At 40.0% G+C, this 12,547-nt stretch overlaps 1 protein-coding gene across 1 annotated transcript; it reads right to left on the reverse strand.

Annotated features, from left to right (window-relative positions):
- Window positions 1-6,867: 6,867 nt before the first annotated feature.
- LOC112785833 (uncharacterized) lies at window positions 6,868-8,561 on the reverse strand. The gene is made up of 5 exons (XM_025829253.1): window positions 7,963-8,561; window positions 7,636-7,802; window positions 7,356-7,531; window positions 7,119-7,236; window positions 6,868-7,022 (listed from the first exon to the last, which is right to left on the reverse strand). Exons 1-5 carry the CDS (start codon window positions 8,559-8,561, stop codon window positions 6,868-6,870), a joined length of 1,215 nt encoding a protein of 404 aa, XP_025685038.1.
- Between the last annotated feature and the right edge of the window lie 3,986 nt (window positions 8,562-12,547).

The following is a 12,547-nucleotide window of genomic DNA, read 5'->3' on the forward strand; positions in this document are numbered from 1 at the left end:
CGCTGCCAGAACGGATCATCAGCTTCAGGTGCTCATAGCGTCGCTTGCTGCGATGCTCAGATCTCTCATATCGGCGCCGGTTGCGGCGCTCCATCTGGTCTAGCTGCTGAAACAGGCAGTGTACTAGGTGATAAACTGGCTCTGAGATAGGTGGAGGTGCAGTGGTGGTAGCAGGGGTAGCTGTAGAAGAAGAGGGGCCAGCAGATAGTGTGGCTGTCTCACCAGGAGATGTGAGGAATGGAGGTCTGTAGCCCAAAGCCAGAAAGTTCCTACTGTGAGGGGTAATCTTCTTGCATTCTGCAGCAGGTGGCTTCTCATCAGCATCCTCCCAAGGCACGTCAGCTCGACGGCCTAGCTGTGTAATCAGATATGAAAAGGGGAGAGTGCCTCGGACGTGGACCCTGGCCATGTAGTACCGGATGAAGCGTGGTAGGTACAGGTCCTTACCCTCCATCACACACCAAAGGAGGGTGATCATAGCGGCAGGTAGCTCCGTTTCATGGGTACTCGACATAACAAAGTTGCTCAGGATCTGATGCCATAGCCGAGCCTCATCATTTAAGTAAATCTGCTTGATTCCCTTAGGCATGGTGGTGTTCTGACCCATGACCCATGGAACAGTCGGGTCAAGGGCTATCCTTGTCTTGACGGCATCCCAGTCAAATCTCATGAAGCGCATGTCCTCCTCAGCCTTTTGATAACCATCTGGCTGATTAGATTTAGGCAGAAGCTTCAAAATATCCTCAATGGCCTCTTCAGTGACCAGTATCTGCTTTCCTCTTAGGTTCACTGCATCTAGGGAAGTTTTGAAGTAATTGCAGTAAAACTCTCTTACCCAAGAAGCATTGACCTCAGTCAGGTTTCTCTCCAAGAAGAACCAGCCTCTTTGTTTGATCTGATCAGAGGTGTATTGCTGGAGTTCTTCCGGAATTTTCAGAGTCCGCTCCAGCTACAGGTTCCAGGAGGTTGCAAACACCGGATTCTTTAATTCGCAGTATTTGTTTGCAAACTTGATGGGATTAGTAGCAAGGAGTAGCTGGTCAGCCTTCTCCTGCGGGGTAAAGTGTTTCTCCCGCCAGGAGTCATCATGCATGATGTCCAGGATGGACATAGAGGATTCTCCTCTTTTATGTTTGCCATTTGTTGCCTTACCTTTTCCTTTTCTTTAGGTGTTAGACATCCTGAAAAATAGAAATCAAGGATATAATAAAAACAGAAAAACAAGGAGGCAAATAACAAAAGAAGCATGAATGAAAGTGGGGCAGAGAGATGGTAGGGGGTGGCTGCGGTGGTGGCTGACGCAGCGGTTGAGGGTGGTTGGCACGACGGTGGTGGCTGTTCGGAGGCAGGGGGTTTCGGGTAGGGTAATGGGGGTAGGGTTTAAGGGGAAAGGAAGGGAAGGGGGGCGTGGGTGGTGGGTGGAGGCGCGGCGGTGACGGCGCGGTGGGCGATGGTTGTCGCGGAGGGGGTAGCGGTGGTGGAGGGAAGAAGAGGAAAGAAGAAGAAGAAAGAGAGGGAAGGAAGAAGGGGGTGGTATTGCGGTGGGATCTGGGTGGTCGACGGTGGGGCGGTGGTCGGTGGTGGTGGCTGGAAGTTGGTGGTGGTTGGTTCCAAAGAAGAGAGGAAGGAGAAGGGGGTTAGGGGGGGCGCGAATGGGTAGGGTTTCGCGTGGCTGGGTGTTATCGAATTTGAATCCACGCGATCGCGTTGGGCACGCGGTCACGTGGCTGGGGTGGAATGGGGGTTGACACGATCGCGTGAGTGATGCGATCGCATGGAATGGGTAAAAGGATGAATGACGCGGTCGCGTGAGGCATGCGACCGCGTCGTTGGAAATTATTCTAAATACACAATTCCAGCGTCGTTTTAGCGCAACTCTCTGTCTCCTTTGGGGTGTTGTGCAATCCACGCGACGTGATCGCGTCGCTCACACTTTCGCGTGGGATGGGTGTTGTGCAAGTGACACGATCGCGTCAGGGACGCGACCGCGTGGGACGTTTTGTGCGAAACGCGCAACAGCCGCACGATTCCAGCCCAACTTTCTAGGCGTTGGATCCTTACGCCGATTTCCAGATCACGCGGTCGCGTGAATGACGCGGACGCGTGGGAAGTGTTTTTCGCAACTGACGCGATCGCATGAGTGATGCGGTCGCGTCGCGCGCCCTTTCTTTTTTTTTTTTTATGCAGGTATGCAATTATGCAGTATGCAATGCGAGTGAATAATATTCAGGTTCAATTGAAAAGGAAATAAAAATAAATAACACGAAATAAAACTGAAAAAGGAACGACCATACCAAGGTGGGTTGTCTCCCACCTAGCACTTTTAGTTAAAGTCCTTAAGTTGGATATTGGATGAGCTTCCTGTTATGGCGGCTTATGCTTAAATTCATTTGGAAATCTCCACCAATGTTTGGAATGCCAATGGCCTCCGGGGTCCCAAACTAGGCATGTAAAGCTTCTGAGCAGCTTCAAACAGATTCTCAGGTTCCTGGAGTGGCGAATGTCAGAATAGATTCCAGGATCCCAAACTTTGCTTTTAAATCCGCCTCCGTCTTGATCTATATTTTTCCATCCGGGCGGTTTAGAAAGTAGATTCTCACCATGGTGACCAAACATTTTCCGAGATCCATTCGATTGATCATGATGCCAATCCATGCACTTCGAGTTGAAGCTTGGAACCTTATTGAACCTTGTGCACCAGCTCTGAGTACGAGCCATTTCCTTCTTACTCTTAAAGCCGCAGAGAGCTCTAAGCTGGCCATCTGTTTCAAGCAACCCATATTCAAGTGGAAAAATAAAGCTAAAGGTTAAGGATTATACCCACTTGAAGCTTGTATTGGGTGGTAATGGCCTTGGGATAGGTGTTTCCAGTGGTTCTGTAAGTTCTACTCCCTTGTGCTCTTCTGTGAATTTCTTCACTTCCTTGCGGACTCCTTCAAATGCATCCATGTCCTGATCAAAGCCTTCTACGTCTTCCTCGTCACTTAAGTCATAAACGGGAGGTTGAGAGAAATCTACCTCCACATCATCTTCGTATTCACTTGGGGAAGATTTTTCGATCTCAGAGAATTCACTTGCGGATGCAAGTTCATTACTAGGAGAACTTGACTTGAGATTATCATCATCAAGGAAACTTGCTTCTTGGATTATTCCGTCTAGTTCTTCATAAAAGACTTGCTTTGGGAGTTGTGCACTATCCTCCTTAGCATCAATTATAATGTGCTTGACAGAATTTTCCACAATTCTAGATTCCCATGGAAGTTCAGCTTCTCCTAAGTCTTCAACCAACTCTTCTTCTTTTACAATGATAGCTTCCTCTACTTGTTCCAGTATGAAGTCATGCCCTGTTCTATCTACTGGAGTTTCTAGTATCTCCTTCATACTACACTCTTCATTAGATTGTCCACATGGGGCTGCGGGAGGTCCTTGAATGTTCGAACGTCTAGAAGATAATTGACTTACTACTTGCTCCAGTTGATGAAGGGTTGTTTGAAGTTGATCTACTGTTTCCTTGAGGCGAACCTCTGATTCTCGGGGTGATGGATTTGGACGTGGTACATGGGAAAATGGTGGTGTTTGGGAGTAATTGGATTGGAATTGGGGTAAATGAGGATCATATGGTGGTGAATGGTGAAAAGGAGCTTGTGAGTGTGGTGGTTCGAAGTTATGTTGAGAGGATGGCCTATAAGCACAGGGTGGGGCTTGTGGGTAACTACAAGGTTATCCACCATGTCTATTGGCTTGATATGCATTGTAGAATGGTCTTTGTCCATGATATCTTGGAGGGTGTTGTTGCCTAAAGGGTTGATCAGATCCACTTGGCTCCATCCATCTTTGATTGCTCTGACCTTGATGCATGTTCTTGTTATAACTTTCACTCCTTTCAACAATATTAGAACCAAACTCAAAGCGAGAGGGGTGAGAGTTCATAGTAGCTAATAAAAATTAAAAAAAGGGAAAATAAAGACAAATAAACAAGCAAAAGAAAAGTATTTACAATAACCAATAATAAGGCACACGATTGCAGTTCCCCGGTAACGGCGTCATTTTTGACGTTAGGATTTTTGCTAGTAAAGAATGTTATAAAAATAGTCGCGTTGTAGATATAGTTGCTAAACCAACAGAAATCCCTTCGTACAAATGTTTTGGTTGTCACAAGTAACAAACCCCTTAAAAATTGATAACCGAAGTATTTAAACCTCGGGTCGTCTTCTCAAGGAACTGCAGGGAGGTATGTTCTTATTATTGGTTATGAAGATTGTAAATTGGGGTTTTGAAGATGAGGAACAAGTAATTTAAATGACAAGTAAAATAAATAAATAACTGTAAAATAAACTTTTGGCAAGGTATGAGAAATTGGAAGTCCTATCCTAGTTATCCTTATCAATGATGATGAAAATTGAATCTTAATTCCACTTAGTTAACCTTTACTTAAAGCAAAGGAAGGTCAAGCGACTAATTAGTTTGATCTTCAGATCCTAGTTACTTCCTAAGAAAAGATTGGGATTATTGAAGTTCAATTCAATTAGCAAAGGTAACAATTATCAATCATGTTGAGTTTGATAACTCCTGAGTTACTGATTTCTTAACCAAGACCAAAAGGGAAAAAAGTAGATCTATTCGAATAAAAATGTCTTCAGATTGGAGGCAACAGTAACATAAATAAAAGAGAGCAATAATAGACTGAAATACCTCAAATAACATTAATTAAAAGAATCATCTGTAACACAGAAGAATTCATAAATTAAATTGAGAAAATAAGTAATTAAAAAGGAATATTGAACCTGATAAAAAGGGGCAATCATGAAAGCAAGAAAAATCCTAAATCCTAATCCTAAGAGAGAGAGAGGAGAGAACCTCTCCCTAAAAACTACATCTAAATCATGAATAGTGAATAATTGGAGACTCTCCTCGAATGGATGCATTCCCCCACTTCATAACCTCTGATCTGTGCCTTCTGGACTTGGATTTGGGCCAAAAAGGGCTTCAGAAATCGCTAGGAGTATTTTCTGTAATTTCTGGTGCGTGGCCTCTGTCATGCGTTCGCGTGGGTCACGCGGTCGCGTCATCTGAAGTTTTCCTTATCACGCGGTCGCTTCTGTCATGCGTCCGCGTCATATGCGTTTCGCTTAAGGCACGCGATCGCGTCAATCACACGGTCGCATCACTGCCATTTCGTGCTGGCATGCGGCCGCGTCGTCCATGCGATCGCGTCACTGCTAGTTTCTCCAAAAACTCTGTTTTGTGCTTTCCTTCCATTTTTGTATGTTTCCTTTCCATCCTTTAAGTCATTCCTGCTTTAGAAGATTTGAAACTACTCAACACACGAATCACGATATCGAATGGAAATAAAGGGTAATTAAAATAATTATTTTTAAAGAATAGGAAACATGTTTTTTCACATACATCACATAATAAGGAAGGGAAAGTAAAACCATGCAATTTTCATGAATAAGTGAGTGAAGGATTGAATAAATCACCTAAATTGAGCACAAAATATATCATAAAATATGGGTTTATCAGTGGGGTTACAGCAGCGGCGGCGACGGGTTTCACGGGGAAGAGCGACCGCGGCAACACAAGCCCCATGAAGACGGCGGCGGATGCGAGGCTACTTCACGGCGGCAACTGCACGATGGTGACGGCAAATTGGAGCCTGAACGGCGGCGAGTTGGATGCAGTTTTGGGCAGCGTAGCAGCTTCTCCTTCCCCGGCGTTCTCCCTGAACGACTGTGGCGGCACAACCCTCTCCCTCTCTTGTCTGTTCCTCGCTCTCTCACCCTGTGTAACACGGCGGCGCAGTGACAGTGACGCCCGCCAGTGCTGTCATTCATCATCCCCCTTCTTCTCCGTTTGGCGATCCCTTTCCCAGTCTCCCCCTTCCTTTCTTCTTTTCTTTCTTTCATAAAAGGGAAATCTTGTGTGCGTTGCTGCTGGCGGTAAGGAAGAAGGGTTAGGGTGTGGCTGCTGAGGGTTAGGGAGAAAGGGTAAGAGTGTTGTGTGAAAATTAGGGTTAGGTTTAGTTTAGTAATTTCAAATCAAAATAGGGATAATATAGTAATTAGAAATAAATTTTAATCCAACAATAATAGTGTATAAAAATACTATTTGTTCATCGATTTTACAAATTATTTTCAATAAAATGCTCAAATCCAAAAATTGGAAATAATACAATTAATTTCTTTATTTTCCAAAACAGTAGTATTAATATTTTAAAATATTAATTATTTAGTCCAAATCATATAAAATTCTTATTATTTCCTGACTACCAACTTTATAATTTAAATATAAAAAATAATTCAATAATTGTAAAATTGGATATTAACCTTAATTTATTTGAAATTCAATTAATCAAAACTTGCTTTAATTATCTTTAATAAGATAATTTCTGAAATTAAAATTGTACATAACTATATGATTTGAGACTTCGTTATAATAAAACTTTTCAAAAGTTCTGGGTCTTACAATCATCACCATTGTGAATCCACGCGAGAGTGGCATTCTTTGCACCCCTACGATATGTCGCTCACTTGTATATCCTGTTCATGTCATCACTTGTAGGCAAGGTTCTGAAAACCGAACCGGTCATTGAACCGCTCTAGCTACTAGTTCACTAGTTCATAGGTTCAACCGGTTCGACCGTGGTTGAACCAAAAAAACCGTTTTATAATAAAATAATAAATAAAATATAAATAAACACATGAAAATATAATTATAGTCTAATGTAAACTCTAAAATATCATTCAAATTAAAAGTACTACATAAACCAGAATGTTATAATCTCATTCAAATACAAATTCAAAAGTCAAAAAACAAAACAACCAATCAAACATAACATAGCAACATCAAAATGATCCAAGTTTGTCATCAATAATCAAAATCCTCCATAACTTGCTGCAGATTTACGTCATTGATATCATCACCTTCATTTCCACTACTTGGACCAGAAAAAGCAAGTGGTGCAGCATAAAATGTACTACTACTACCACCACCACCTTGATCTAAATCAGCATCAATCTCATCTAACAAAATATAACACATTATCAATAAATTAAAGATCAAAGCTATTGTAATTTATTGTCTAATTTAATATTCACCAAGCAAGTCTTCAATATTACTTGGAAGATCAGACTCTTTTTCAACAACCTCTTCCGTCAACCAAAAATCAACCATATCAATCTTTTCAATATCGATTGGATCATATTGCAACTTTAGCTTTCTTTTTTTCTTTCTTTCCTAACAAATTAAATACAATATATGATAAGTCTAGTATATTAACTATACAAAATCTAATGATATGGAATGAAAGGATGAAATATATATTACCTGGATTTAAGACGCAAATTATATGTAACATACACAATATCACTTAGCCTATCATGTTCCAATCTATTCCTTCTTGTTGTATAAATTTGATAAAAAAGACTCCAATTCCTTTCACACCCTGAAGAAGCAGATGCTTGGCTAAGAATGCGAATTGCCATGTTTTGTAAACATGGAGTAGAACTACCAAACAACCTCCACCATTCATCTACAAGTTACAACCCCATATCTCAAATATTAGTTATCAAATTAAGGAAACCAAAACAATAAATAATAAATAACTAAAGCTTATTATCAAATAGATATTATTACCAGGTTGAAGTTTTTTTGCAGCTGGAACAGCTTCAGGCCTATCAAAGCTTTCCTTTTGATCTTTATATAAGTATATTTCTTTTATTGCCTCAACTGAATCTAAATTATTAACCTTGCAATGCAATGTAACAAGATCAAGCAAAGCTCGCATGACATCAGGTGCTTCTCTATAATTTTCAGAAAAAAAGCAAGCAGGATTCAAGAAATAAGCTGCTGCGTGAAGACTTTTTTTTCAAATGTTTGTCCCATCTTGAGTTGATAATCTCTGTGTAAGGTTGATATGCAGTCTTCCTATGCTTGAACATTTCTTTGATTCCATTTTCTGACCTCAGCATACCTTCATAAACAATTCCCAATGATGGTTTATCATCAGCATCTACCAACCTCAGCAATTTAATCAACGGACTCACAATTTGGCATGCAGTAAAATAATCATCCCAAAATTTATTATCTAGGATAATTGTACCCACAGCTCTACCATTAGCACTCCTTCCTAATTTGTGTCCGGTAAAGTGTGTATCAACAACCAATGATTGTAAATCCGGTTTGCGCTCAAAGATACCCATCAATGTGATGAAGACAGTGGCAAAACGAGTTGCACTTGGATGAACAATCTCCTTCCAATCAGTTCTTTGTCTTAGCCAGGACAAGAACACCGTATGATTATACACAAACACGGTAATCTTTGAGGCACGTGTTGCAAGGCTAGAAATATGTGGCATGCTACTTATATCTTTTAGAATAAGATTCAAGCAATGAGCAGCACAAGGTGACCAGTGAATATTTTCAAATTTTTTATTAATAAGCCTACCAGCAGCAATATAGTTCGCAGCATTATTTGTCACTACATGAACAATATTATCAGGTCCAATCCATTCAATCACCTCTGAAAACAAGTCACACAAGCTTGAAGCATTTTTAACCATACTTGAGGCATCTACAGATTTCACAAAGCACATCCCTTTCGAACAATAAACCAAAAAATTAATCAACGTTCTTTACCTTTGATCTGTCCAACCATCAGCCATGAGAGTACATCCAGTTTCTTTCCAAGCAGACCTATAGCTATCAACAACCATTTGACACTCCCTTTTGAGATCGACTGATAAGTTAACCCTCAAAGAGTCATAAGAAGGACCTTTATAACCAGGCCCAATGCCAGCAACACCATCCAACATATCTTGAAAAAAGGGTGACATAACCGCATTGAAAGGAATCCTACAATCCAAAAGCCATCTAGCCACTCGCTTATCAACTTCATGAAGCGCCTCTTTGTTTTGAAACACGCTTTTCAGACTTGGTTGACTTCCCAGAGTTGTTCTTGGTGCAAACATAGGAGGAATAATGGTTTTTGATTTCTTTTTTGGATCACCTCCAATAACCTCCTTAGTTGGTAACTGACTCGGAGTTTGTTGTTCTTCTTGTGCTATTGCTTCATCAATTGCATCCTCACACTTATCAGTACCCTCTTCGTTGAAACTTACTTTCCTTTTACTAGTTTTACTTTTCTGAATCTCTTTCAATAAAACTTCCATTTGTTTTTCTACATCATACGAGACCTTAGAACACTTCTTAATGTTTCCACCTATCTTCGCCAAATGCTTTTTCATTCTATTAATTCCCCCACCCCCAAAAGTACTCAGACAAAATAAGCATTGGTAATACGGTTTTCCATTTATATTTTGTAAAGCAATGTATCTCCAAGCAGGATCAGTTTTCCCTCGAACACTAGAAGTTTGTGACTGACTTTCGTTAGTCACGGGAGGAAGAGAACGTTCATTCGAAGCAGAATTATTTTCAGCATTATTATTCCTAGGTAGTTCTTAGTTGATACTTTCATCCATACTTAAACATTACCAGCAACCCAACCCAATAATCTCATCTTTCAAGTTCACAACAAACAACATAAAAAATTATTCAAAATTATTCACAATTATTCAACAAACAACAAAATCTAGTTCAGTAAACAAAGCAAAATCAAAGAGCTACTCAATCAAAGAGTTCACAGTTTAGCAGTTCATCATGTCACAATTATGAAATATCAGAGTTACTCAATGAACAGAGTTTAGTTTACAGTATTAGAGTTCCAGAGCTACTCAACGAACAGAGTTCAGTTCACAGTATTAGAGTTCACAATATCAGAGTTCATCATGCAACAGTTATTCAATGATTCAATCAAACAATCATAAGTTCATAACTAAAAAAAAAGTACCTGGAACTCTTGAAGCTCGAAGGCACCTTCAAGGATTTAAGTACAGAATATGCAATAGGGAGAGTGGGACTTAGGAGACAGCGACGCCGGGTGAACCAAGCAGTGGTGAAGCACCTTCAAGGGACGACGGCTACTGCGTGATGGAGGTGGCTGTTCCGAGCAATGACGGCTGCTGCGCGACGGAGGTCACTGGTCGAAGGAGGTGACTGCGCGATGGAGCTTTTGTTCTGCGACGGAGGTGACTGCTCGACGGAGGTGACTGGGCGACGGAGGTGACTGGGCGACGCCGAACCCGTGTGGTCGTGTGAGAGACTGTGATGGCATTCTCAGAAGTCAGAACCTTGCTCGATGAGAATGGTGAATGGATGAAGCTAATTAGGGATTCACATCATTGATTTAGGGTTTCAGTGGCATAAACGGCAGCGTTTTGCTAGCCAGCCCAAAAACCGGCCGGGTCATGATTCGGTTCGACCGACCGGTTACTGGCCGGTTCAACTCCGATTTTCATTTTTCTCGGTTTTACTGATTGCCTAAACCGTCTTTGCGTCCGGTTCACGGTTTGACCGGTTTGATCGGCCGATTCAAACCGGTTTTCAGAACATTGCTTGTAGGCCTTGCAGCACCCCCAGATGGCATTAGTGTGTCCACCACATCTTTTGTTTTTCTTATGTTTTCTGGTGCTTCAGGTTCCAGAATTAAATTTCGTTCATTTGTTACCGGAGATCCCGGTGTTGAGTCCGGTATGTGCATCTGAGTGATGCCAAGCGAGAATGACGGGATTGAAAAGTCAACTTGAGCTGGGTCCTCTGGCTCAACATACACTACCATTGCAATTTCTCCGGATTCCCTGCACATTCATTAACAATTAAGTGCTCTTAACTGAGTGCTCTTAACAATTAAGTGCTCCTAACTGAGCGCGAACTAAAATAAAGAAAGTTGTGTAACCAGCATAAGATTAGATGGATAACATCTATTATTGATTAAACATTCTACCTCAAAAGCAGGAAAGAGTCAGAGATAAAAAGTCATGCACCTACTATAATTATCAATACGTCGTATTATTGTTAAATTCATCTAACTTGCCTTTTCTTTGAAGGTCCTTCATCAACATTATCATATGTTCTGTTTTCAACAGGTGTGTCAGGCATTGTCTCATCCCTTGTGAGCGTTTTAGCACATGTCTTCTTCATGCTCACAGTATTCTCCCTAATGGACCTGTTTTGGGACTCTTGACTATAGTTTCTGTTTAAATAAATTAGAAGTTATGCAGCTATAGATGATAATAACAAAAGACACCTGATACAAATCTGATCTGATCAAGTAAATTTAAATGTATAAATGATGTTAATTCGAAAGTTTACCCAAAACTTCTTCGTGCAGAATAAAGTAAAGAATGGATAGTAACATCCGCAGTGCCAACCAGTTAGCAACCATAATGGCACACAGATAACATCGGGTATAAGGCATGCATAACATCCAAATTTAAATGATAAATATTAGCTATTCGAACTCCTATTCAAGATAAATCTACAAGTTACAACCCCTAATGTTGCCATCCTTCTTAACTAAGCACAATATTATACGTAGGTAACGTATATTAAAATTACTTTATAGATGGTAAATCTTTATATACAAATAAATGTAATGATTAATTATGTCAACGCAGATGCCCAAATAAAAAAAAATTATGCTGGTATACTATTAAAATGAGGCAGGTTAGACCATTAAAATTTCATACTATAACTGAAAAATCAGTAACTTGCCTTTCCTCGGAAGGCCCTTCATCAACATTATCATCTGTTGCAGTTACCATTGGCGTGTCGGCCAATGTCTCCTCCCTTGTGGGCATTTCCATAAATGTCTTGTTCATACACACTTTATCCCCCCCAATGCATCCATTTTGTGAATCTTGGCTACAATTTCTGTTTAAATAAATTGGAGGATGAACAACTATAAGTGATAATAAAAAAGGCCACCTAGCACAAATATAATCTGATCAAGTAAATCTAGTACACCCAAATATATAAATGAGTTTAATTCAAAATTTTACCCAAGGCTGCTTCGTGCCGAGTATAGTACAGAATGGACAATAACATCCGTAATTCCAATCAGTTAACATCCATAAGGCTACATGGATAATATCAGGTGTCAGACATACATAACATCCAAACTAATAAGACAAAAATTAGCTATTCGAAATACTATTTAAAGTAACTAGTATTGGCATTACTTAAATCTTTATTTAATTGGAATAGTGCTTATCAAACTGTCATCCATGTTGCACATTAAAACCAAAGCAGCTTAGTAAAGGGTATTTAGCTATGCACATAAGGGAGAGGACACATAGTTTTAAAAGTTATTATGTTATGAAGTGAATGCTAAAACACAAAAAGATGTATTTACATATGTAAAGTCTATTGCCATGCTCAAGATAAGTAGTTCCAACAGTTTTTTAAAGATAGATCTACAAGTTACAGCATCAATATCACACTTCTAAAATTAGATAAATAATTAATTACTCTATACATGGTAAAACTTTATATACAATTAAAAAGATGCAAAATCTAAAAAATAATTATACTAGAATACTATTAAAAAGACGCGGGTTAGAGCAATAAAATTTTATAACAAAATTGAAAAATCATTGAATTGCCTTTTTTTGGAAGGATGTTCATCAAATTTAGCAGGTGATGCATGACC

This window comes from Arachis hypogaea, chromosome 20 (assembly GCF_003086295.3).
Source record: "Arachis hypogaea cultivar Tifrunner chromosome 20, arahy.Tifrunner.gnm2.J5K5, whole genome shotgun sequence".
Taxonomy (NCBI): domain Eukaryota; kingdom Viridiplantae; phylum Streptophyta; class Magnoliopsida; order Fabales; family Fabaceae; genus Arachis; species Arachis hypogaea.